We start from the raw sequence: 27990 nt of genomic DNA on the forward strand, positions 1-27990 counted from the left end.
CTCAGGCCACATCACATTTCAACATACTTAATAAGAGGCATATCTCTACTGGCCAAGTAAAAGTCTATCTTCAGAAAGCAAGTCCTTTTTGTGTCCACAGAAGTTGACCAATGCAGACATGTTCCGCTGGCAAGTTAACTTATGTCAAGTTTAGACAGCACATCTCATTCATCTATTTAAATTGCACATCCAAAGTTAATCTGGGTAGGAATGTACACTTTGTATTATAAAACAATCAGCCACACCCATGTCTGATTCACGTCAATGTATAGCAAGAACCACCACAATATTGTAAAGTAATTAGCCTCCAATTAAAATAAATAAATAAATTTTTAAAAAGATGTCTCAAAAGTTTAAAACTGCACTAAAACTTTCATAGATTCTTTTTTTCACCTTCAACTGCTAAGCTTACAAATTTTCCTGATATATAAACACAAATGTACAGAAGTGTTTTCCATCGTGAAATCACATTTATAAGCAAGAAAATGCAATATCCTGAGCAATCAAAAACAGAGAAACTAATAAAGAATGAAATTCTGGGTCAATAAACACCTTGAGCAAATATCAAATGAACACTCTGACTGCTTGACCTTAATTCCCAAAATAATACAGTAACTCACTAGTGCTGCACAAAAGCTAGCCAAACACCGTCACTAAAACATACCATGCTTGTTGTCTGTTTCTGGAATTATGTGTGTTAAGAATAACGTCCAATTACACTCTCCTAGCATTCAAATCGACTTTGAATCAAATCACTGTTTTAAGCTTTACACAAACCGTATGAAGCCTTTCTAAGTCAATATTCATTTATAACCAAACACACACATGGAATCACATACAGCGCTGTACCTTAATGAAATGGGAACAACTCCCACAATTTTCCTTATGTAGATTTTATGTTGGCAAGCAGGTTCTGTACTGAGCAAGGAAACGCTTCACTTCTATGGGAACTTCATCCAGTTTCCATCTCATCAGGGTTTCATATTCCATGACCAGACATACGAAAGGCCAGCAGTGGGGCACAAAGGAAAGCACATATGCACAGGACACTCAGGTGGACAGCAACACAGCTTACTTCTGAGCAAGCTCCCCCACCCAGGGAGGCAAGAGCGGGGACAGGAGGAAAGGTCGGGAGATAGTAACCTACCAAGTTGAGCCTTCCCCAGTGGAAAGGTCTAAACACACCCACACGCACATACGCTCAAGAATGAATGGCAACTTGGTCTGTTTTTATAAAGTATTTTGGTCTGTTTTTATAAAGTATTTAAGTTTCACAGGTAAGTTTTAATAACCACTCACTGTCAGACTCAGGCTCAATCCATACTACTGGCAATAAGTTTTATACAAAATATAAATAACATTGAATTTGATATGAAACAATATAACTGATTATCTCCTTAAGTTAGGCTTTCATAAGTTTTATCACAGTTCTTATTAAAAGTGAAAATGGTTAGATTTTATGACTTTTAATTAAATATTTTCCCCAAATCAGCACAGTCTTACTTCACTGGGATATTTGGGTATTATTTTGGAAACTATCAATTAACTCAGATTTAAAATGAAAAATAGAAGTCAAAATATAAAACTATTCTTGAAAATGTCAAGTTTCATCCTATAACATTGTATAATATCTTAGGGAAACGGGTTTGCTTTTTCTAAAGCTTGAAAAGATAATCTCAAAGAGAATACGTCATCAGAAACCTTTTGAATAGGATGCATCATATTTTATTTTTTTTTAAAGATATTACATCTTGTGAGAATTTTGCTGTTTTAACGAGACTTAGGTTCTAAGACTATGAATTCTAAAAAAGCAGCTAGAAGGCCATTTTACTACCACAATTGGAAAAAAAAATTACTGCAATAAAAACTTCTAATCCTAAAAGCTGACTAGCATTCATCAGGCCTCATGAAATTCTAAACAACTCCAATGAAGATAGTTACATCCTCTTTCCAAAATGCCTTTATTTTAAAACCTGTTTTCTGTATCAGTGATGTATACATCCTCTATTTTTGTTAAACACTTACCTGTAATTTTCTGCAGCAAAGGTGACAATTCAGACTCCTCACAAAAGACCTGAGCCAATGCTTTCTTCACGTTTTCTTCACCTTCACCCAGGTCTTTGTCCACTGAGAACTCTCCACTGACAGAATAAATATATAGCAGGAGGACCACCAGCTCTTCGGGGCTGTAGTCATCATTGGTCCTCTGGTTCAAAGGCTTAATCATAGGCAGCAGCTGATTTAACACAACAGACATTGTCGATTCCCCAATGTTCTGAAATAAAAGGGGGGAATAGGACATACGTCAATCCATATAAAGGTGTAATTTACGCACTACATGAGTCCAAGGATAGCATGCAAACAAGTCTATGATGTTCACTGACTAGATGGATTTTTTATTTGTTTCTTGTCCTGGAGAGAATACGGCAGGAAATTTGGCATTAGAGCTATTGTTTTTGAAAGATCTAGTTCATCAAAAGGCTAGTCAAGTTGCATACCCTTTTGTATTATCTTACATATTTCTTAAACAAATAAGAGCCTATGTATTCTAAAAATAAAAGTGTAAGTACTTCAGACACTAGAAAATGGAAATATCTGTAAAGTAATATGATTAAAAATAAAAACATGCCAGTATTGGAGAAGGAAATGGCAACCCACTCCAGTGTTCTTGCCTGGAGAATCCCAGGGACAGGGGAGCCTGGTGGGCTGCCGTCGATGGGGTCGCACAGAGTTGGACACGACTGAGGCGACTTAGCAGCAGCAGCAGCACCTATATATACAAATGAATGCTGACACTCCTTCAGAGGAATTACTTTGGATTTTATAACATATTCTTTTTAATATTCTTTAAGTTGGCAAATATGAGTCAGAAGTAAAATATATAGCATATTAAATGTTGGTAACAATGAAAAGTCATTTTCTGCTAAATCTGGTCAAAGTGGGTAATGACACTTCAAGATATCTTTGGGTTAGTCTGAAGGTATGGTGATGGACAGGGAGGCCTGGCATGCTGCAGTCCCTGGGGTCAAAAAGAACTGGACATGACTGAGTGACTGAACTGAACTGATTCACCTTTAAACTTAAAAAAAAAAAGGTGTGCTTTTAGATATTTCAATTTCCTGAGTGATATTTAGCAGAGAATTTCAAAATTCCTTTCAAGCGATAATAGCACTGTAGTACTGAGTGAGTTGCATAATTTCCAAGGCACTATGCACACTGCTTGTACAAATTCTGAGGTTTTTGGTGAATAGATAAATCCCTAACTTACATGGTGATTTAATTTTACTTATAATCTAAAATAACCCTATAAAATAAAGTTCAACTATTTGCATTTATATTAAAATCAGGAGCTAAATAATCAGAACTTGCAACTTTCACATGATTCATTTTGAAGCATTCCCTGAGCATCTACTATGTTCCAGGTACTACTCTGGGTCTGGGGAATATAGCAGCGAACAAAACAAATCCTCTGTTCTCATAGAGTTTACATTTTAGTGGGGGAAAACAGACAAAATGCTAAAGTAAAATACGTAGCATATTAAATGTTGGTAAGAGCTATGGAGAAAATAAAGCCGGAATGAAAGATGGGACATTAGGGTGTGTTTGTTTATATAGGTAAATATGCACTATTTTAAAGAGGAAAAGCCATGTTAAGAAAGGAGTACTGACATAAACAAAGACCTATAGAAACTCTCTTTCTCTCTCTTAATGAAGTTGACAGTAAGCAGCTGAATTTGGTTCTTATTGGGATGACTACCCAAAACGAGCTTTTCTAGTCAAGTCATTCCTACACCTGGGAAAATTTGGATATATTATCTCAAGGTTAAAGTTCACAATTAAATTCTTTGGTACATGAGAAACAGCTGTTTTTATTTCCACTAAAAATCTTGGACGTTCACAATGTACCAAACAAAAACAAAATGAAATGGATAAAAGTACAACTGGAAAAGAACAGAATGGAGATTTTACTGTTACATGGTAACAAGACATGGTTTACCAAGTATAAACATACCCATGTCTCAAAGGACATGGCTGAAAGGTTTGAAGGCATCCTAGGACTGTCCTATAGCCTTGGGAATCTCTTGAGAGGAACTTTCAAGTGTATGTTCTTTGCTTTACATACTGTCAGAAGCAATTTAAAAGAAAGGAGCTGTGTGTTAAAAGAGGGGCTGTGGGGGCTACAGGTTTCGTTTTTCACTTTTTACCCTATCACCAACTCCTGGATGTCATTAAGCAGATTCCTTTATTGCTTTGTGACCCACTTCTAAAAGGCAGGTGTACACATCAAGCATCTGTCCTGTAGGAGCCCTGTGATTCTCTTCCCACAGCAAAAAAACACTTTTTTGGAGATAGTTATAAAAAGTAAAATGGGGCAGGGTAATCATCATAATGATTTGAAAAGATTCACTAACATCCAGCCATTTTAGCATCATTTTTGAGTTATTGATCTAAGATATGCCTCTGTGGCTCAGTGGTAAAGAATCCGCCTGCCATGCGGAGAAGGCGACGGCACCCCACTCCAGTACTCTTGCCTGGAAAATCCCATGGATGGAGGAGCCTGGTGGGCTGCAGTCCATAGGGTCGCGAAGAGTCAGACCTGACTAAGCGACTTCCCTTTCACTTTTCACTTCCATACATTGGAGAAGGAAATGGCAACCCACTCCAGTGTTCTTGCCTGGAGAATCCCAGGGACAGGGGAGCCTGGTGGGCTGCCGTCTATGAGGTCACACAGAGTCGGACACGACTGAAGTGACTTAGCAGCAGCAGCAATTCAGGAGGCACAGAAGAGGTGGGTCTGATCCCTGGGTTGGGAAGATCCCCCTGCAGGAGGAAATGGCACCCCACTCCAGTGTTCTTGCCTGGGAAATCCCATGGATAGAGGAGCCTGTTGGGCTACAGCAAACAGTTGGACATGACTGAGCAACTGAATACACACATACACACAAACACACACACACCTGTCACTGGAGAGCAAAATCCCTCCTCAGTGATACTGTGGTGGACTTCGGATTGCCTGGTCATACTTGTGCATACCAACTCTAAAATGCTTATTAGTGCATTCCACGTAGTTAATAACTGAGATGAAAACAAAGCCAAGAATACTAATCAGTCTGCAGAGGCATTAGATATGGTGGAAATAAAGAGATTTCATTTCAAAAATCCAGAATCCACTACTGACTATTTCACTAACTAGTTTCTTAACTTCTTTGGACTTCAGTAAACTTCTTAGGAAGTCTTTATCTCTGAAACGATATGATCTGTCTGGAGGATGACTGAGTTTTTAAGTCATAGTTATGCTAAGATTTCCATTTCTACTTTCTTCTCACTCCTTTAAAAAAATTACCAGTGATGGTAGAATAGAGTGAATCATATTCTCATTGCTTGCTACACAACAAAATATAAATACTCAAAATAGAAGAGCTTTACTATAGGAAGAAGTGTAGATGCAGAAACATTGCACATACATGTGTAACATGCGCTGATATACACTCTTGCATTTAACTTTGTCTACTGAGAAGATCTGGAAGTAGTGACACCCCAGTAGCAACAGGCACCCCAGTGGTCAGGTCTTAGTTTCTAATTTCTCTCTCCAACAACAGGAACCAGAGATCCTTGGAGAAATGGCTGATTCTAGGGCTGGGGCAGGAGAAATACAAGAAGAACCTGGAATATCTTATAGTGCCACAAAATAAGGAAATCCTTAGAAAACACACAAATGGGGACACATGAAGAGGACACAAGAGACAACTGGAAGCCCTCCCAGTGGCCAAGGCTGGAACAAGTTGAGCAAGAGAATAATTAAAGCAGCAATGGATTACAACCCAAAGTGTAAAGTAAATATGCATCACTCCAAACTGATATGAATGAATGACTGCATTAATAAATGCAGAAGACACAAACCCTCCTTAACAAAATAATTCCAGATTACTTATCTATATAGGATACTTCTCCTCCAGGAGGTAGAACTTAATTGCCCTACCTCTTAAGTATGGGCTGAACATAGTGACTTGCTTCTAAAAAACTATGTATGGAAAAAGGAGAGAAGAGAGCGACTTTATCTTAGAGGATCAAGGTTAATGTCACCAGTGATGTCATAGTGATATCATGTGTCCCTAACATGATGTGATAAGAACAGCACTTCATTGTTTGCAGTATTCTTCTCCCAAACCCATAAGCCCATGAGAGAAACATCAGATAGATGCTGGGGGACATTCTATAAAACGCCTGACCAGTACTCCCCCAAAACTGTCAAGGTCATAAAAAATTAGAACAAAAAGAAAAACCATCACACACTACATGAAACAAAGGAAACACAATGACTAAATGTAATGTGATGTCCTGGACAGGATCCTGGAACAGAAAAGGGACATTAGAGAAAAACTAGTGAAATCAGACCAAAGTCTGGAGTTTATAGTTAAGAGTTATGTACCAATGTTCATTTCTGAATTTTGATGAATGGTTGTGGATACACAATACTGTAAAGTGAGGGGTACACAGAAATTCTCTGTATTATCTTGGCAATTTTTCTATATATCTAAAACCATTCTGAAAACATTTATTGGAAAGGGAAGAGGAAGGGAAGGGGGGGAAGGGAAGGACAGTAAGAGACAAAGACAGGTACATTCTGATCTTCTTTCTATCAGACTGAAAATTCCAGGAAGACTGATTTTGGCGTAGTATAAGGAAGAGGGCTTCCCAGGTGGTGCTGGTGGTGAAGAACCTGCCTGCCAGTGCAGGAGGCATAAGAGACACGGGTTCAATCTCTGTGTGAGGAAGATCCCCTGGAGCAGAGCATGGCAACCAGTATTCCTGCCTGGAGGATCCCACAGACAGAGGAGCCTGGCAGGCCACAGTGCATAGTGTTGCAAAAAGTCAGACAAAATTGAAGCGACTTAGCCCGCCTACCAGACTACAGAGCTACCACTGCTACTACTATTGCCTACTACCCCGTGGACATGCTTTTTACCCAGCAGAAGTGATTAAGGGAAAGAAATACCTTCCAGGAATAAGCCAGTAGTCTCAAAGGAAGGAGCAGCAGCCTACACACGCTGGATGTGAAACCAGATTTTGCAACCTAACTGCAAAATTAGTCAAAGGTTAAAGGCAATATAAACATTATTAAACGCTGCCATTAAAAAGCACATACAGAGTAAACCACAAAGAAAGGGGGGGGAATGGCTTATTTATAAAGTACCAGGGATTAAATTTCTCACTCATTTTGATATAAATGGGCTTACTAGTGGGAGGTGGAAGACTGGAGCTGTGTCTGGAATGACCAAAAAAAAAATTTCTTTTTTTAAAATTCTGCAGACTGGGACTTCTGTTATTCTTGAATGAGTCCCCAGTAACTCCATACAAAAGGTCCTCTGTAAAATGTATGTTGTCTTTAGAACAGCCAAGTTGGGAGCTGAATTAAGATCCCTCTGCAAAGTCAGTCAGTCTCTGCTGGCTGGCTCTGCAGGCATGAGGTGCAAACAGGCCACGTGTGGTTTGGCTACAGAGCAGACTGCTGGATCCACACCTGCCCCTCTGGGGCGTGAGCCTGAGGACCCTCAGGGAAACTCTAAGCCATCTAAACTGCTGCTCTGCTGAGAACCTGTCTGCAATTCCTCCAACTTCCGCTCAGTTAGGGGGTGCCTGCTCAAGGGATGGTGTCAGTGTGGGGCCTGAGGGAGTATGTGAGGCCCTTCTGATCCCAAATACCATTTGTATTAATGGCCTTTGCCGTTCTTGCATTAATACTTGCCACAAGGCCTTACATTCTCATAACTAAAGCCATTCTGCTTTTGGGGGGAGGGGATAAGCTTTATATGCTCCAGGGAAAATGCAAAAGTGTAACTTGGCGTGTACAGGATAACTAATTGCTGCCCTCGGGCATTCATCAACAAATATGCATTGTATACATATTATGTGACCTACACTGTGCTCTACTCTAGGCATGCAAGGAACAAAGCAACACACAAGGAGCTCACAGGAGAGTGAGGACAGGAGTAAACAGTCATGCTGCTGCTGCTGCTTTAGCAGAGGGATTCATTCACTCCAGAAATAGAGCCGAGGAACACCTACATCTTTGAAGAGGTGGTACCTCAACTGAGTCTTGAACAATCAACACCTAATATCATGGCAGAGCAAAGCTCTGAGACATGAGTGATGGGTTAGGATCCTTTGTTCATCCCTTCAACAAATATTTAATACACACTAGTGCGTGGTAGGCAAAATAATGCACCTCCCCCAAAGAGACCCACACTCTTGTCCCCAGAACCATCCATGTTACATTATATGACAAAGGGACTTTGCAGATGTGATTAAGGTTATAGACCTTGAGATGAGGAGATTAACCTACATTACCTTGTTGTTCAGTCGCTCAGTCCTGTCTGACTCTTTGTGACCCCATGGACTACAGCATGCCAGACTTCCCTGTCCTTCACTATCTCTTGGAGTTTGCTCAAACTCATGTCCACTGAGTCGATGATGCCATCCAACCATCATCAACCCCTTCTTCTCCTGCCTTCAACCTTTCCCAACACCAGGGTCTTTTCCAGTGAGTTGGCTCTTTGCATCAAGTGGCCAAAGTATTGGCACTTCACCTTTAGCATCAGTGCTTCCAGTGAATATTCAGGGTTGATTTCCTTTAGGATTGACTGGTTTGATCTCCTGGATGTCCAAGGGACTCTCAAGAGTCCTATCTAGCACCATAATTCAAAAGCATCAACTCTTTGGCACTCAGCCTTCTTTATGGCCCAACTCTCACATCCATACATGACCACTGGAAAAACCACACCTTTGACTATACGGGTCCTTGCTGGCACAGAGATGTTTCTGCTTTTTAATACACTAAGTTTGTCATACCTTTTCTTCCAAGGAACAAGTATCTTTTAATGTCATGGCTATTCTAAGGAAAACCATTTGTGCAACTATTTGAATTGTAAGCCAAATTAACTGTTTCTGTCATGAATACCATCATTACTTGAAAAAAAATTCAGATAGAGAAATTATAATTAAAATTTGGGTATGTGACAAACTTCTTCTCAAAAATGAACAAACTGAGCCTGTTTCTTCCAGGAAAACAACTGATATATTTATTGCCAATGTTAAAATTCTGGCTTTTAAGTTATAAAAAAAAATCAATTTTTGGAAAACTTGTAACTCTCACTATCAGATTCTAAGTACTTAAAAACATTTTTTATGAGATCTAGTATGACATTACAAATGTGATTTTTTTCTTTGAATTGAATGATGAAATGTGTCAACATCTGAAAAAATTTGCATACGACAGTGAGTCAGTGTTTTCCAAATGATACCTGCATGATGTAAGAAAATCGGGCAAAGGCAAAAGATTCATCCAAAATGCAGGAGAGATGAGGGGATTCTAATGTAAAAGAGTACAGAAAGCTCACTGCTATGATTGCCAATCCCATATTACAGCATACCTTTAAGAAATTACTACTTACAGTGTCAAGGTATGATATCAAAACATAGTATCTGCAAACATCTGAAAAGGAAATCAAAATGTTCCTGCCTTTTTCAACTATGTATCTGCATGAAGCTGGATTTTCTTCAAATGCTTCAACCAAAACAACATATGGCAGCATATTGAATGAGGAGGCAAATACAAGCATCCAGCTGTTTTTCTCTTCAGGGAGACATTTAAGAGATTTGCAAAAATATAAACCAATGCCATTCTCACTTTTTCTTTGGTTTGTGAATACTGCTATTTTTCATAAAATACATTATTTATGTTAACTCGTAACAGGTTTGTTATTATTTTTTAAGGAATTGATAAATAAACATTTTAAACTTTTCTCAGTTTTAATTTCTACTGTAGTGAAAATTAATATCTACTGGTTAAAGATGTCACATCTAAAAAAAAAATTTCGTTACTTTGTGTGCTCTTTTCCCCTTCTCATATACCATTGATCGCTTAAACCAGAGCTTCTCAAAATTATGTGGATGTGGCTTACCTGGGGCTTTTGTTAAATGCAGATGTGGATTCACTAGGTTTGGGGATAGGACTTGAAGATTCTGCACATCTAATAAGTTGTCAGGTGATAACAATGCTGCTGGCCAGTGGACCACATTTTGAGTGGCATCTGGACTGGACTATTCAACAATTTCTAGACTGCAGGGTATATGGGAAACAAACAATCCTGTTTGAGTCACTGTATTTGTGAATTCCTTTGATATCTCACCTTAATCAGAATGCTAATAACTCATAAATCTACATCTTCAGCCAAATTTCTCTCCTTTGCTCCCTATCTATACAGCCAACAAATGAACTCCTCATATATCTCATTAGCAAATTTAATTCACCTTGTCTAAAACTGAAATGAAGATTTTTACCCCAGATTCTGTTCTGCAGTCTATACAGTCTACGCCCATACTGACTGTGTGGTACCATCACTATTCCAGCTGGACAAGACTGAAACTTGGAGTCTACTTGGGTTTTCCTTGTCCCTGCCACATCAAAGCAGCCACCAAGGCCTGATGATTTTATATATCCATCTCCTCTATTCCTTCCTCTCCCACCTAGGTTGCAAGGACTAATATTTCTAATCATGACTTATCTCATTCTGAACCAAAAATCTGATATCCTTCAAGATATTTCATGGTTTCCATTGTCTTCAAGATAAAGCTTTTACATGATACCCACATTTCTTTTGCCTCTGCGGCTCTAATTGACCATTCAGCCTTATCCATCATGAACCCTTTCCTTCCAGGCTACATTTTAGTTTAGCTGAACTATGTGCATTTGCCTCTGTGCTTCTATACAGGCTTATATTGCTGTCCAGGATGTTTTTGTTTTTTTGCCCCCATATTTTCTACCTGTTTGCACAGTTATCTCCCCCGATTTTCCCTGTGTTAAGTGTGCTATTCTATAATCCTTGAGAAGTCTCTATTTTCCTCTACTATGGTTCTTACCAGCTTGAACTTTATAACTGTTTATTCATGTCTCAGTTCAGTTCAGTTCAGGCGCTCAGTCATGTCCGACTCTTTGCGACCCCATGAATAGCAGCATGCCAGGCCTCCCTGTCCATCACCAACTCCTGGAGTTCACTCAGACTCACGTCCATCGAGTTGGTGATACCATTCAGCCATCTCATCCTCTGTCGTCCCCTTCTCCTCCTGCCCCCAATCCCTCCCAGCATCAGAGTCTTTTCTAATGAGTCAACTCTTCGCATGAGGTGGCCAAAGTACTGGAGTTTCAGCTTTAGCATCATTCCTTCCAAAGAAGACCAAAAAATTCTTCATGGCAAGAAACACATCTTATTCCTAATAGTATCTCCAGCATCTAGCTCAGTCCTTTGAATACAGGATCAAAAGTACACTCATCTCTATAGTGAAGCAGGTCACATCAGAAAAAAGAGAAACAAACATCTACAAAAATGTTATTATTATAGATTATTTCATTTAATCCTCCTGATTACCCTATAACATGGGCATTGTTATTTCAGAGGAAGAAATTAAGGTTGAGAAAGATGACTTGTCAAGGACATCAGCTGGGGAATAGTTGAGCTGGGCTCCACTTAAGACTGTCTTTCTCTAAAACCGAGAACTGATCCATTACACATTTCCTCTCTAGAGCTTCCCAGTCAGAGGAAAATCTGAGTTTGTGAGGGAAGGGGATTTCAGAGCCTTGGAAGGTAGAAGATTGGCCCCAGAACCTCATTCAAGGCTAAAAACCCCTGGTGGAAGGACATGTAGTTGCAATGACAATGTTAAGTAAGAATTTTTCATTCAGAGTGTTTCCATGCCATATTTACCCGCCACCCCTAAGCCCAAGGAACAGCTGGCTGAGGCTTAGATCGGCCAATGCCACACGGCAGTGGCCTTCAGTTCTGTGTAGCTGTCAACCCAGTGTGTCCTTTACAAACAGCATAGTTTTCTATGTATATCTACAACTATGTTAGAAAAAAAAAAAAAAAAGGATGGGGCACACTGAAGAGATATGCACAAAAAGGAATCAGATCCTGAAGTCATCAAAGAGGGTGGAAATGGTCTCCAGGAGCAGTTGATTTAAAGATGGCAGACTGGGGCCAAGGTCTAGGCTTCAGAGGAGAAGCAGCAGGAGGAAGTGGTAGATCAATGGTGTAGAAGTTGTTTAAGCAGGCTCAGTTCCCTCAGCAAGAGAAGTGGGAAGAGGCTAAGACACAAGGCGGATAAGGGCAAAGATCGTTCAGGACCACACAGTCCATTGTTAGAACCTTTGCTTTTCTTCTGAGATGAACTTCCGAACAGAGGAATGGTATGATCTGTTTTACAAGGCCTGGTAGGACAGGGATAAATTGAGAGATTGGGATTGACTTAAATACACTACTATCTATAAAATAGATATGTAATAAGGACCTACAGTATATAGCACAGGGAACTCTAGTCAATACTCTGTAATGCCCTATATGGGAAAAGAATCTAAAAAGAGTGCGTATATGTATATTGATTCATGTATTTATACTTTGCTGTACACTCAAAACTAATACAATATTGTAAATCAACTATTAAAAAGAAAAGGCTATTACTATCATTTACAATAGCCAAGATGTGGAAGCCACCTAAATGTCCATTGACAGAGAAATGGATGAAGATAATGTGGTACATATTGAGAGAGTCATTTCCTAGGCAGGTTGATAAGAAGTCTAGGGGTCCCCAACGAGAGAGAGGGGTCTGGAATTCTTAGGGAGGAAGAAAGGACAAACTTTTTTCCTTCTTGACATTCCTTAGGATTATATAACAATAACGTATTCTGCCTGAGGACAGTCTCTGGATTAAACCTTCTGGCTAATTCTGTTATCTTAAAGTGTAAATTATGGGAGTAGGTCTAGTGAGGTCTTTACAATCTCCAGACATTCTTTGGATTCATTGGAGAGTATATAACTTCATTGCTAACACTAACAAGCGGGTACTCTTTCTACCCCCTTCTGATGCCTATGTCAGAAGCTTTCTCTATCTCCTTTATACTTTAATAAAACTTTATTACACAAAAGCTCTGAGCGATCAATCCTCGTCTCTGGCCCCAGATTGAATTCTTCTCCTCCGGGGGCCAAGAATCCCAGCGTCGTGATTCAACAACAACCTTTCAATATGTACAAAGGAATATTGCTCAGCCATTAAAAAGACTGAAATAATGCCATCTGTAGCAAATTGGATGGACCTAGAGACTGTCATTCTGAGCGAAATAAGCCAGACAGAGAAGAAATATTGTATGACATCCTTTATATGTGAAATCTAAAAAGAAATGATGCAAATGAACTTACTTACAAAACAGAAACACACTCACAGACTTAGAGAATGAACTTACAGCTGCCACGGGGAAGCATGAGGGGAAGGAACAGTTAGGGAGTTTGAAGTAGACATGTATACACTGTTATATTTAAAATGGATAACCAACAAGAACCCACTGTATAGCACATGGAACTCTGCTCAATGTTAAGTGGCAGCGTGGATGGGAGGGGATTTTAGGGGAGGATGGATACATGTATATGTATGGCTGAATCCCTTCACTGTTCACCTCAAACTATCACAACGTTGTTCGTTAATTGGTTATACCTCCATATAGAATAAAAATGTAAAAAAAATTTTTTAAAAGGTTATTACTGAGGCTCTGATGAAGAGAACAGACTTCAGAGGAGCAAGGGAAGCAGAGAGATAGGTAGGAAACAATCTCAATAATCCCAGTAAGAAGAAATGGGTCTTGGACTGAGGTAGACACATTGGAGGTGATGTGAATTAGTTACATTTGGAAATATTCTGAAGCTAAAGCTGGCATAGTTTACTAATGGATTTAATATGAAGTATGAGAGAAACAGAAGAATCTAGAATTACTGCAAGGTTTTTGAATGGAAGTTCAGAGCAGGAGGATATGGTTCAAAGTAGAGAACACAGAAGTTAGAATTGGAGTAATATGTAAGCATAGGACAGAAACAAATATTTCAGAAAGGGGGGATATGTCTGAGCTTAGGACTGGGAGAAAGAGACAAAAATGAATGGAAGGATTCTGGAGTGAGCAAAATACTCTCATAGACAAGAAAGTTGGAAGAAGGTATCAAGAAGACCTAATAAAATAAGCAGATGTAAAGGAGCAATGAGAGGCTGATCTCAAAGTATGAAAGCGTTTCCTAAAATTTATCCCTCTAAGGGGCCCTTGGAACTTACTGGCACTCTGCGTGTGCAGAGCACATGGTTCTCGGGTACGGGAAATGATGAACTCCTCAGGGAAGGTGCAGACAGACTCTACAAACTTTCTCTCCTACTGAAAATGCTCAGGAGAGAAAACCTGTGTGAGAGCCACACAATGAAATAGTATACAGCAATGAGAATGACCTCCAATTTCATAAAACAATAACACAGATGAATCTCACAAATAAAACATTGAATGAAAGAATCTGTAACAAAGAACATACTATACGATCCCATTTGTGTAAAATATAAAAGCCAGGGAAAACTATCTATGTCTTTAGAATTCAGGGAGGAAGAAAAAGCAGGACTTCCAGAGTTGTGGCTCATATTTTATTTCTTGACCTAGGTGCCGATTACACAGATGTTTTCAGTTAGTAAAAATTCATTGAGTTGTACTTTCCTACAGTATTATATTTTAGTTCAATAAAAACTCTTTAAAATGCCATTATACCAGGCCACATTTCCTGCATCCTGGGAAGAACAGAGCTATCTACTTAGAGTTCTTATTACAAATTAGCATTTACCCAAAGCCAGAGCAGGACCATATAAGAAGCTTATAGGAGTTATCAAATTATCTCATTTGACTACACTGAACTTCGGCTACCAGTAAAGGCTAGGGCCTTCATTTCAGAGAGGCTAGAAAGAACAACTTTTAAAGGCTATTCATTTTAAAACACATATGTTTTAGGGGGGATAAAAACTTTTTTGTAATTTTTCCCCCCATCTCTTGAGAAATGATGTTACTTCAAACAGAACTGCCAAGTTTAAGAGGCCCTTTTCTGTACACAGGCCAGCTGGGCCGTAAGTTGCATGAAAGGAGGGACAAGCAGCTCCTTCAGAGAGCAGAACAGAACATCACAGGGAGCTGGGGACCATGCATCCAGTGAAATCTCCAGCCATTTGTCTTTTTCTGGCCACCTTTTATGATTTAGGAGCCCTCTCTGCCATGTTATCATCAATCAATTATGATTGAGCAGCATCTAAAAAACCAGAGTTTTTAAACTGCAACTATCCGTGACCTAAATTTCCTGCTGGTTCTGTTGGCCCCAGGTTAGACCAGTTTGTCTGTCATCAAGGGAGCCAATAAAAATAATAAAAACAGGTCAACCTTGGGCTTTCTGAAGTCTATATAAAAATATTCACACTCCTCTAATCAGTGCCAACTCACTGTGTCCACTCTTTGCTTGAGTTCTCAGTAAATTTCGTCTTTAATAACAAAATATCCCATAGGCTGTATACATTAACTAAAAATCAATTTTTCCCCTCTCTGCTTGCTTGGTTTTTAATCTAGCTAAGCAACCATTTCACAACTAGCAGGCAACTGAAATGAAGTCATTTTGCTGACTCCAGAAAAGGAGTTACATTTTGGTAAATTAAAGAGTATATGAGAAGATGGAAATATAAATTGTAGCTATCTTAACGGAGAATGTGATACTGCACTTCCCAGCCTGTGAGAGAATTTGAATTCCAGGATCCACAGAGCAAAGCAAAGACTACTGATTGGGGAGAGGAAGAAAAATGCAGTGGAGGCTCCAGTAAAAAAGACCAGCAGAAAGGCTGTCTGTGTAAACCAGAACAGTTATCCTAAGTATTAGTTCAAAATGTTCCGTATCACTTGATGGGAAGTAAGAAGGAAAATGTACTGCAGGCCCCTTAGGAAAATGACCAGCAACAAGGAAATTCTACTCAGTAACAGAACACTTCCTCATATCCACGACCTGCCTGCAGAAACCCATGAGCTGGGTGGAGCCAGGACAAGGCATCAGAGCTGCTTCTCCCAAAATCACCCCGGCTGGCATCTCAGCAGGCTGCGTCATCTTATTCAGAAGAAACTCTGGAATACTGTCTGCTACAGAAGAGAAGTTTGGACAGACTCCAGAAGATGCCCTAGTGCCGGGCTGAGCACCCAGCAGCACTGTGGTAAAGGCCGCCAACTTGACTTGAGTGGTCTCCACTGTCCTTGCTGTGACTTTGCTCTTCCCTTTCCCCACCAACTATGCAGAACTCGCTGACTTCCTCCTAGCACCAGTGAATGAGCCATTCTTCCTCTAAGAAATGAATGACTCAATGGCTGGACTTCTGTGTTTTAAAACAAGAGAAGAGAGATAGAATCTAAAAGTGAGACGACTATTCCATGATAAAATTTCTGGTTCATTGGTAGCTGGGCAGCAACCACGTGTCACAGAAAGTCTTTCTAGAGCTCCTCAAAGTCACATTTTACAGAAATTAACTAAAGCATACTTACTATCTTTTTCCTACTCTATACAATCTTTTGTATAGATTCAGAATATAAACATCTCATTTCCTTAAAGAGACAGTATGAAGGGGTGCAATTTAAGTCCCACTCTACCACTGAAAAGGCATTTAACATCTCAAGGCTTCAAGGTCTCAGTAAAAAAGACGATAATACCACATCCCTCAGCTCAGACTTTTAGCTTAGACTCAGACTTTTAGGGAGTATCAGTGAAATGAGCATTTTATAAACTATAAAGCATTACTACATTTATTACTACTTTACCACCTTCTTCACCAAAGCCATGCTTCTGTTCAGAGATCTGCTGTCTCACCCCCAAAGACTCAGCTGCACACTGCCCTCCAGTGCCTGGACTTGGCCCCTTGTTGGAGGGAGTGGCTGGGCCACTGCTCCACGGCCTCATCTCCCCACCACTAATGCCCTCAGGCTTCCTGGGCACAACTTGACTTGGCTCTCTCATCCCCACCAAGTGAAGGCCATATCAGCAACACGTCCATGTCCAATCCAACAAGTCCTGTGGAGTCCTGACCTCCCTCATGGCCAGAACCTAAAAGAGAAGACTACCTGAAAGAAAGAGGAGTTAACACTTCTTTATAATGAATTTGGGGCTTCCCTGGTGGCTCAGTGGTAAAGAATCCGCCTGCTAAAGCAGGAGATGTTAGTTCAATCCCTGGGTTGGGAAGATCCCCTGGAGGAGGAAATGGAAACCCATTCCAGTATTCTTGCCAGGATAATCCCACAGACAGAAGAGCCTGGCAGGCTATCGTCCATGGGGTCACAAAGAGTCAGACATGACCAAGTGATTGAGCATGCACGCATAATAAACTTTAAGACCGATGAAAGGCAGGGGCCCTGGAAAGAAGTGGCATAGAGTCTTAACCTAGCTCCTCCCCTACAAACAATTTCAAGTACCAAGAGTGCCACACACAGCTACAACCAGCTGTGTTTCTAGGGAGGCAATGGCCAGCTCAGCCTTCTTGTATCTGCTGTACTTCCTTCCTTGACTCATTTCCCTTTTTCCCTCACTCTTTTGCTGGTCTGGGATTCTACCTCCTTCCCCTTTTAAAGCATCTTCATATAAATGTTGCCTCTGAGTCTGTTTCCTAGAAAAATAAGACAAAAGATAATTAAAGAGGCAACAAAGGTGAATTAGGCAACCTAGGGGCTTGATATTGCTCAACTATATGAGAGAGAGAAAGAGAGAGAGAGAGAAAGAAAGTGTGTGTATGTTGTGGTCACAAGTGTATACTTATAACATTTTTGGAAAAGTCCTTGAGGAAAGGGGAACTCTCTGCTTGTGCTTATATAATCAGTGAAAAATAAACACTAACCAGTGTGATGAAGAAAAGGATCTATTGTTACTCTAAGGCTGATGGAGCTTTAGTCTGGGGAAGCTTTGGAATGCAATGAAATCTGCACTTCTTGCACTGACCCGTACAACCCTCCAGAATCAGGCCTGCCCCACTTCTCACTTGTACCTACTACCACTGCTCTCCCCAGCCTTCTCTTCCCTCCTCCCTTCAGTCTGCTCTGCTCATGCTGGTTACCACCATTCAGTTCCTCCATTCCTCCAGGCCGTCTCCATAATTGTGCCTTTGCACTTGCTCCCTCTGCTTGAAATGCTCTTTTCCAGGTTTTCCCAGGATGGAAATTCACTGATTGGTGAAAACGCTGTCTCATCCATCATCCAGGTTTCAGTTCAGCTGTCCACTTCTCAGAGTTCTTCTCTGCCATCTAAGGTAGCCTGCCTTCTATCCCACTGCTAGTCCTAATCACTCTTTAAGCTATTCTCTTATCTTCATAGCCTTTATCACTATCTGAAAAAATTTTTTAATTAATTGCAAAGGTAGTTAGTATGTATTTGTGTGGTATATAAATAAACTCCCTTACTTTGACCTTTTAGGAGTCAGATCTGTGAACATTTTGAATAGAAAACTTGGTTGGGTAAATGCTGTGAATTACATGTTACACAAGGAAATGACAGTGATTATTTTGAGCCTGCCCTGCCCAATACAGTAGAAATTAATCACATTAGCTGGTAAATTTTTGACATGCAGTTAAGTCCAAATTGAGCTCTATTGTATATATATACATATATACACTATTTTATTATATATACTATATTTTGAAGACTTAGAGTAGAAATGTAATAAATCTCATTAATAATTTTTTTATCTTACTGAGATAATAATTTTGAACATATTTGGTTAAATAAAATATATTTTTAACATCATTGTACCTGTTTCCTTTTATCTTTTAATGTAGCTATTAAAGATTTGAAATTTTATATGTGGCTTATGTTGTATCTCACATTATATTTCTATGAGACAGTGCTGCTCTAGAGTCTAATACTTTCACCAACCTCCAAGTTCAAAACTAGCACTAGGTATTCAAAATTTATTGAGTTAAATATAGTATATATCTTCATATTTAATTTTAATGCCTAAAAGTGAGATCTTATTCTACTGGTGAGAAAGCTAAGATTTAGAAATGGAGTAAATTGCCCTGAATAAAAAATCAAGCACATGGACTACCTAGACCACAGAATGATGGATTCTCAAAGATGCCAAGATCCTAATCCCTAGAACCTATGTTACCTTACTTGGCAAAATAATTTTTAGATGGGGAGATTACCCTGGATTATTCATATAGACCCAATGTAATCACAAGGGCTCTACAGTAAGGAAGCAAAAGGGTCAAAGTTAGAGAAAAAATATGTGCAGAAGCAGAGGTTGGAGTAATGTACTTTGAAGGAGTAAGGGGCCATAAGCCAAGGAAAACAGGCAGCCTCTAGAAGCTGGAAAGGCAGGGCAATGTTTTCTTTCCTGGAGCCTTCAGGAAGAATGCAGCTCTGTCAACACCTTAACTTTAGTTCTGGAAGACCAATTTCAAATTCTAACCTCCAGAACTGTAAGCTAACACATTTGTGCTGTTTTAAGCCACTAACTGTGTGCTAATTTGCTACAGCAGCAATTACTAATGTAGAGTCAGGCATCTGGAACCTGGTGAGCATTCTGGATTGCAGCCATGGTCCAGGGCTAGTAGTTAAGAAATAATAATAATGATCATTATTAAGATTTATTCACAGTTGAATCTGTATTCTGCTGTTGCTGGATGAAGTAGTCTACAGATGTCAAGCATAAGCAATTGACTGATGGTACTGTAGAGTTCAACTATGTCCTTCCTGATTTCCTGCCTGCTGGATCTGTCACTTCTGAGAGAGGGGTGTTGAACTCTTCAAGTAGGATAGAAATTCATTCATTTCTCCTTGCAGTTCTTACCTCATAAAGTTTAACACTGTTTTTAGGCACATATGTGTGAAGAATTATGTTTTCATAGAGAATAGACCTCTCATCATTATATAATGACTTAATACCTGATAAATTTCCTACTTCTGATTTCCGCTGTGTCTGAAATTAATATAGCTACCTGTGATAGTGACAGTCACTAAGTCATGTCCAACTTTTTGTGACCCCATGGACTATAGCTCCCCAGGCTTCTCTGTCCAGACAAGAATACTGGAGTGGGTTGCCATGCCCTTCTCCAGAGGAATCTTCTGGACCCAGGGATCAGTAACCTGGGTCTCCTGCACTGCAGGCAAATTCTTTACCATCTAAGCCACCAAGGAAGCCCATAGCTATCTGTAGTTTCTTTTAATTAGTGTTAGCATAATGTATTTTTCTCCAACCATTTACTTTTAATCTACATGGGTCTTTACATTTAAAGTGGGTTTCTTATAAATATATAGTTGGGCCATATCTTTTAAACTCTACTTTTACAATCTCTTTTAACTGGTGCATTTAGACCATTGATATTGAAAGTGATTACTGATAAGGCTGGATTAATATTTAGCATATTCATTACTGTTTTCTATTTGGTGCCTTTATCTTTGTTCTTATTTTTGTCTTCCAATCTGTTTTTGCTTTTGTGCTTTTAACTGAGCATTTTCTATGGCTCAGTTTTCTCTCCTTTTCTAGTATATCAGTTAAGGGCCTATTTTAAAGACAGTGGTTGCCCTAGAGTTTCTGATATATTGATACAATTGCAACTAATCCAGGTCTACTTTCAAATGTAATTACACCACACCACAGGTAGTGTCAGTATCTTATAATAATAAAATAATCCTGATACCTTTTGCTTCCATTCCTTGCATCACTGTTGTCATTCATTTCACATATACCTAGGGATGTGTGTGTGTGTGTGTGTGTGTGTGTATCATATGTATATATATGATATATGGATAAGTGCACTAGTTTAACATATTGTTGCTACTACTATCTTGAACCATTATCTATTTGATCAATTAAGAAAAATAAATTTGTTTGGAGATACAAAAGACTCTGAATAGCCAAAGCAATCCTGAGAAAGAAAAACAGGAATTGAGCTCCCTGACTTCAGACTATACTATAAAACTCCAGTCATTAGAACAGTATGGTACTCTATCCATTCATCTCACCCTCTCCTCTCTCACCCAATGTCCACAAATCTGTTCTCTATGTCTATGTAGCATGAAAACATATACACGATCACATGTAAAATAGATAGCCAGTGGGAATTTGGTGCCTGACACAGGGAGCTCAAACTGGGGCTCTGTGACAACCTAGAGGTGTGGGATGGGGTGGGAGGTAGGAGGGAGGATCAAGAGGGAGGGGACATATGTATACCTATGGCTGATTCATGTTCATGTATGGCAGAAGCCAGCACAATACTGTAAAGCAACTATCTTTCCATTATAAATCAATTTTTAAAAAACATTATGGTACTGGCACAAAAACAGAAATACAGATTGGTAGAACAAGATAGAGAGCCCAAAAATAAACCCACACACCTACGGTCAATTAACTATGACAAAGGAGTTATGACTAGACAATGGAGAAAAGACAGTCTCTTCAATAATTGGTACCAGGAAAACTGGACAGCCACAAGTAAAAAAACTGAAATTAGAACATTCTTTAACACCATACACAAAAATAAAGTCAAAATGGATTAAGATCTAAATGTAAGACCATATAGAGGAACTATAAGACCAAACTCTTAAAAGAAAATATAGGTAGAACACTCTTTGATATGAATTATAGCAATATCTTTTTCAGTTCATTCTCCTAGAGTAATGGACATAAAAACAAAAATAAACAGATGGGACCTAATTAAACTCCAGAACTATTGCACAGCAAAGGAGACCATAAAAAAAAAAAAAAAAAAAAGCTCAAAAGAAAATCCACAGAATGGGAGAAAATATTTGCAAACAATGAGACTGACAAGGGATTAATCTCCAAAATATACAAACATCTCATGAAGCTCAATATCAAAAAAACAACCAACTCAACCAAAAATTAGGTTAACAACGTCAACCTAAATAAACAGATATTTCTCCAAAGAAGACATACAGATGGCCAAAAGGCACATGAAAAAAGGTCAACATCACTAATTATTAGAGGAATGCAAATCAAAATTACAATGAGATATTACCTCATACCAGTCAGAATGGCCATGATCAAAAAGTCTATAAATAGCAAATGCTAGAGAGGATGTGTAGAAAAAGGAACTCGCCTACACTATTGGTGGAAATGTAAACTGATACAGTGGCTATGGAGGTTCCTTAAAAGGTTAAAAATACAGTTACCGTATGATTCAGCAATCCCACTCCCGGGCATATATCTGGAGAAAAACATGGTTCAAAAGGATACACGCACCCCAATGTTCTCTGCAGCACTGTTTACAAAACTCAAGACATGGAAGCAACCACTGACAGATGAACGGGTAAAGAAGATGTGGTGTGTGTGTGTATGTGTGTATATATACATAAATATATACGAATATTACTCAGCCATTAAAAAGAATGATATAATGCCATTTGTAGCAACATGGATGGACCTGGAGATTATCACACTAAGTGAAGCAAGTCAGACAGAGAAAGACAAATAATATATTGCTTATATGTGGAATCTGAAAAAAAATGATACAAATGAACAGACTCACAGACGTAAGAGGCTGGGGCTAATGTGTAAACATTCTTATATTTAAAATATAGGATCTACTGTATAGCTCAGGGATCTCTGCTCAATACTCTGTAACAACCTAAATGGAAAAAGAAGTTGAAAAAGCCAGATATATATATGTGTATAACTGAATCAAGTAAACTCCAAGATAAAACTTAAAAATAATAAGAAAAATAAAAGTTTTTATTTTACTTTGACATTTCTTCTTTGATGTTCTTCTTTTCTTTATGAAGATGTGACTTTTTGACCTATACTACTTTCCCCCTCTCTAAAGCACTTTTATCATCTCTTGCAAGGCAGATCTATTAGCAATAAATTCCCTTTTGTTTGTCTGAAATGTCTTTATTTCTCCTTCACTTTTGAAGGATTATTTTGCAGAATATAGGATTCTAGGTTGGTGAGTTTTTTTCTATCAACACTGTAAATATTTCACTCCATTCTTCCTGGTTGCATAGTTTCTGAGGAGAAGCTGGATACAATTCTTACCTTTGTTTTTCTATAGATGAAATACTTTCTCCTCTGGCTTCTTTCAGAATTTTATCTATGATTTTTTATAATTTGAAAATAATATTCCTGAGCATTAATTTTTGGCATTTATCTGATATGCCTGGTTTTCTCTGAGCTTCCTAGATCTGTGACTGTCTAAACATTAACTTAGGGAAATTCCAGTCAATACTGTTTCTGATATGGCTTCTGTTCTTTTCCCGTTTTCTTCTTTTGAGATTCCCATTATACTTAGATTACACCTTTTATAGTTACACCACAGTCCATGATATTCTGTCCTGCATTTTTTTTCTCTTTACCTTTCAGTTTGTGAGAATTCCATTGATATATTCCTAGCTCAGGGATTCTTTCCTTAGTCTTAAATATAAGACCACCAAAAGTATTCTTCATTTCTGCTGCAGCACTTTAAAAAAAAAAATCTTTAGAGTTTCTTTTTTATTCTCTACTAGAATTCCCATCCCTCTGCTTATACTGCTCATCTGTTCTTGCATTCCACTTTATACATTTCAGCCCTTAGCATATTAATCATAGTTGTTTTAAGTTCCCAAACTGATAATTCCAACATCCCTGCCATGTCTAGTTCTGACACTTGCTCAGTCTCTTCAAATTGCATTTTTTGCCTTTTGGTATGCCTTGTATTCATAATTTTTTGTGGCCGCTGGATATGATGTTCCAGGTAAGAGGAACTGCTATACATAGAACTTTAGTAATGTGGTAGTGTGTTGTAGGGTTTGGAGGAGAATTCTATTGCTTTATGCTTAGAACTCAGAGTTTTACCAAGCCTATGCCTCTGGACTGTGAACTTCAGAAGTATTTTTCAGTTTTTTCTCACTCCACCCTGCCTGCCTCCCAGGTGGAACAGGATGGCTAGAGTGGACTGGGCTTGAGTATTTCCCTTTCCCAGGTCAGTTAGGCTCTGGTTCACTGGCTTCCCCTGAGGGCAGGCCTTGTTGAGAACAGAGTGCTCTGGCATATTTTCCTTGTTCCTTTCTAAAGCACAAGGGGATTTTTCTCTTATATTTATTTTGCAGCCAAAGATAGAGAAGCTCTATATGGTCAGCAAAAACAAGACCGGGAGCTGACCGTGGCTCAGATCATGAACTCCTTATTGCCAAATTCAGACTTAAATTGAAGAAAGTAGGGAAAACCGCTAGACCATTCAGGTATGACCTAAATCAAATCCCTTATGATTATACAGTAGAAGTGAGAAATAGATTTAAGGGACTAGATCTGATAGATAGAGTGCCTGATGAACTATGGAATGAGGTTCATGACACTGTACGGGAGACAGGGATCGAGACCATCCCCATGGAAAAGAAATGCAAAAAAGCAAAATGGCTGTCTGGGGAGGTCTTACAAAGAGCTGTGAAAAGAAGAGAAGTGAAAAGCAAAGGAGAAAAGGAAAGATATAAGCATCTGAATGCAGAGTTCCAAAGAACAGCAAGGAGAGATAAGAAAGCCTTCCTCAGCGATGAATGCAAAGAAATAGAGGAAAACAACATAATGGGAAAGACTAGAGATATCTTCAAGAAAATTAGAGATACCAAGGGAACATTTCATGTAAAGATGGGCTCGATAAAGGACAGAAATGGTAGGGACCTAACAGAAGCAGAAGATATTAAGAAGAGGTGGTAAGAATACACAGAAGAACTGTACAAAAAAGATCTTCACGACGCAGATAATCACGACGGTGTGATCACTCACCTAGAGCCAGACATCTTGGAATGTGAAGTCAAGTGGGCCTTAGAAAGCATAACTACAAACAAAGCTAGTGGAGGTGATGGAATGAATTCCAGTTGAGCTATTTCAAATCCTGAAAGATGATGCTGTGAAAGTGCTGCACTCAATATGCCAACAAATTTGGAAAACTCAGCAGTGGCCACAGGACTGGAAGAGGTCAGTTTTCATTCCAATCCCAAAGAAAGGCAATGCCAAAGAATGCTCAGACTACCACACAATTGCACTCATCTCACATGCTAGTAAAGTCATGCTCAAAATTCTCCAAGCCAGGCTTCAGCAATACGTGAACCGTGAACTTCCAGATGTTCAATCTGGTTTTAGAAAAGGCAGAGGAACCAGAGGTCAAATTGCCAACATCCGTTGGATCATGGAAAAAGCAAGAGAGTTCCAGAAAAACATCTCTTTCTGCTTCATTGACTATGCCAAAGCCTTTGACTGTGTGGATCACAATAAACTGTGGAAAATTCTGAAAGAGATGGGAATACCAGACCACCTGACCTGCCTCTTGAGAAATCTGTATGCAGGTCAGGAAGCAACAGTTAGAACTGGACATGGAACAACAGACTGGTTCCAAATAGGAAAAGGAGTATGTCAAGGCTGTATATTGTCACCCTGCTTATTTAACTTCTATGCAGAGTACATCACGAGAAACACTGGGCTGGAAGAAGCACAAGCCAGAATCAAGATTGCCGGGAGAAATCTCAATAACCTCAGATATGCAGATGACACCACCCTTATGGCAGAAAGTGAAGAGGAGCTAAAAAGCCTCTTGATGAAAGTGAAAGAGGAAAGTGAAAAAGTTGGCTTAAAGCTCAACATTTGGAAAGCGAAGATCACGGCATCTGGTCCCATCAGTTCATGGAAAATAGATGAGGAAACAGTGGAAACAGTGCCAGACTTTATTTTGGGGGGCTCCAAAATCACTGCAGATGGTGACTGCAGCCATGAAATTAAAAGATGCTTACCCTTGGAAGGAAAGTTATGACCAACCTAGATAGCATATTAAAAGCAGAGACATTACTTTGCCTACAAAGGTCCGTCTAGTCAAGGCTATGGTTTTTCCTGTGGTCATGTATGGATGTGAGAGTTGGACTGTGAAGAAAGCTGAGCGCCAAAGAATTGATGCTTTTGAACTGTGGTGTTGGAGAAGACTCTTGAGAGTCCCTTGGACTGCAAGGAGATCTAACCAGTCCATTCTAAAGGAGATCAGTCCTGGGTGTTCTTTGGAAGGAATGATGCTAAAGCTGAAACTCCAGTACTTTGGCCACCTCATGTGAAGAGTTGACTCATTGGAAAAGACTCTGATGCTGGGAGGGATTGTGGGCAGGTGGAGAAGGGGACGACAGAGGATGAGATGGCTGGATGGCATCACCAACTCGATGGACGTGAGTCTGAGTGAACTCCGGGAATTGGTGATGGACAGGGAGGCCTGGCATGCTGCAATTCATGGGGTCACAAAGAGTCGGACACGACTGAGCAACTGAACTGGAATGATTGATGATCAAGTTCTAGGAGGTAAATATCATAACATGTGAGGGTTGTCCTGTGACTGGATTTCCCTGGAGCTTTTAACTATCCATTAGTTTGCTGCAATTGAGCCTCCAGCAATTCATCAATTACAATCTGGGTTTCCTTACCCAGCGCAGGTCCTTGTTGTAGTTTCTGTTGGTGAATCTCTGCTCTGGGAAGTGGCAACTCAATGTGTCTGTCATTCTCTCCAATCTCAGGGCCAGCAGCTTGCCCTTCCCTCTCTTGTGATCCAACGAGAGTTACTGAATTTTTAGTTTGTTTAGTCTCTTGCTTGTTAGGCTGGAGTGGCAAGTTCTAAGTTGTAGAGCTAGAATCCAGTAGTCTGTTGATGTGATTTCTTTATTATCCTGAATATAAACAAGATCATTTAAAAGGGCCCACATGACATTCGAAGGAAATACTTTTAAATGCTGAGCAACTCATTCTTTGGGGCTACCCCATTAATATTGTTACTTTTGTGCCATAGACAGCCACTTGGAAAAGCAGAAAAACAAAGACAGTTAGCCAGACAGACATGGTTATACATTCCTGCTTTGCTATGGCAACTTCCAAGAATTTCAACAGCTACATCTAAAAAATAAGAGTTACTTGAATTATTTTAGAGATTAATAATAAAGCATGTATATGTGTGTGTGTGAGAGAGAGAGAGATGGTGGATATTAACTAAACTGAGTATGGTAATCATTTCACAATATACACTAAGTCAAGCCATTAGGGTGCATACCTTAAATTTACACAGTGCTTATGTCAATTATATCTCAATAAAACTGAGGAAAAAAGATAAAAATAATATAGTATCTGAAGCCAGTGCTTAGTAAGTGAAATCTATCATTATTACCATCAGTCTGTCTCAAGGCCTTGACCCTTGCTACTTTGTCTTCCTGGAACCCTTCCCACAGACATCTGTGTGGCTGCCCCCTCATTTCCTCAGGTCTTAGTTAAGTGCCACTTCTCAGGGAGTAACCTGACAAGTTACAACAGTCCTCACCTAATTCCATTTACTCCATCCTCCCTTCCTGCTTTATTAAGGAATCTGCCTGCAATGCAGGAGACCCGTAGTTTGATCCCTAGATGGGGAAGACCCCTAGAGAAGGAATGGCTGCCCACTCCATTATGCTTGAGAATTCCATGGACAGAGGAGCCTGGCAGGCTACAGTCCATGGGCAGCAAAGAGTCGGACAAGACTGAGTGACTAACACACAGAGAATTTTCACCATCTACTTACTACATGTTTTCTTTATTTACTTTATTATCTGTCTCACCTTACTAAACTGCTCAGTGAGTGTAGTATTATTGTTTGTTTTGTTCATTACCATATCCCTAGTGTCTAAAACATGTATGATACATAGTAGCAACTCAATATTTGTTGAATGAATGGATGACTGAATAAATAACATGTCTTAAATAATGATGGGCTTCTCTGATAGCTCAGTTGGGAAAGAATCCACCTGCAAGGCAGGAGATCCTGGTTCAATTCCTGGGTCAGGAAGATCCGCTGGAGAACGGATATGCTACCCACTCCAGTATGCTTGGGCTTCCCTTGTGGCTCAGAATGACCCTAGGTACCACGTAATTTTCTCCAAGTCATCTTTTCTCAGGTGCACCTTTTAAATTATGGTTAAAAAAAAATATGTAGCACAAAATTTGCCATTATTAAAGGTACAGCCAGTGACTTCAGGATGAAAATATCAAATAAAGAATATAAACTGATAATATATAAAATGTTCAAAGAAATAAAAGATGAAAAAATTTTAAACTGGGACTATTAGAATAAAAGTTTTTTAAAGAGAA

General features: G+C 39.3%; 1 protein-coding gene across 1 annotated transcript in view; it reads right to left on the reverse strand.

Annotated features, from left to right (window-relative positions):
* SCFD2 (sec1 family domain containing 2) overlaps positions 1–27990 on the reverse strand; it is a 392528-nt gene that overhangs the window by 235669 nt on the left and 128869 nt on the right. The window contains exon 5 of the mRNA XM_040238200.1: positions 2026–2275. Within this exon, the coding sequence (XP_040094134.1) occupies positions 2026–2275 (250 nt within the window). The remainder of the gene's footprint in view (positions 1–2025; positions 2276–27990) is intronic.

Source organism: Oryx dammah, unplaced genomic scaffold, assembly GCF_014754425.2.
Source record: "Oryx dammah isolate SB20612 unplaced genomic scaffold, SCBI_Odam_1.1 HiC_scaffold_3, whole genome shotgun sequence".
Classification (NCBI taxonomy): Eukaryota; Metazoa; Chordata; class Mammalia; order Artiodactyla; family Bovidae; genus Oryx; species Oryx dammah.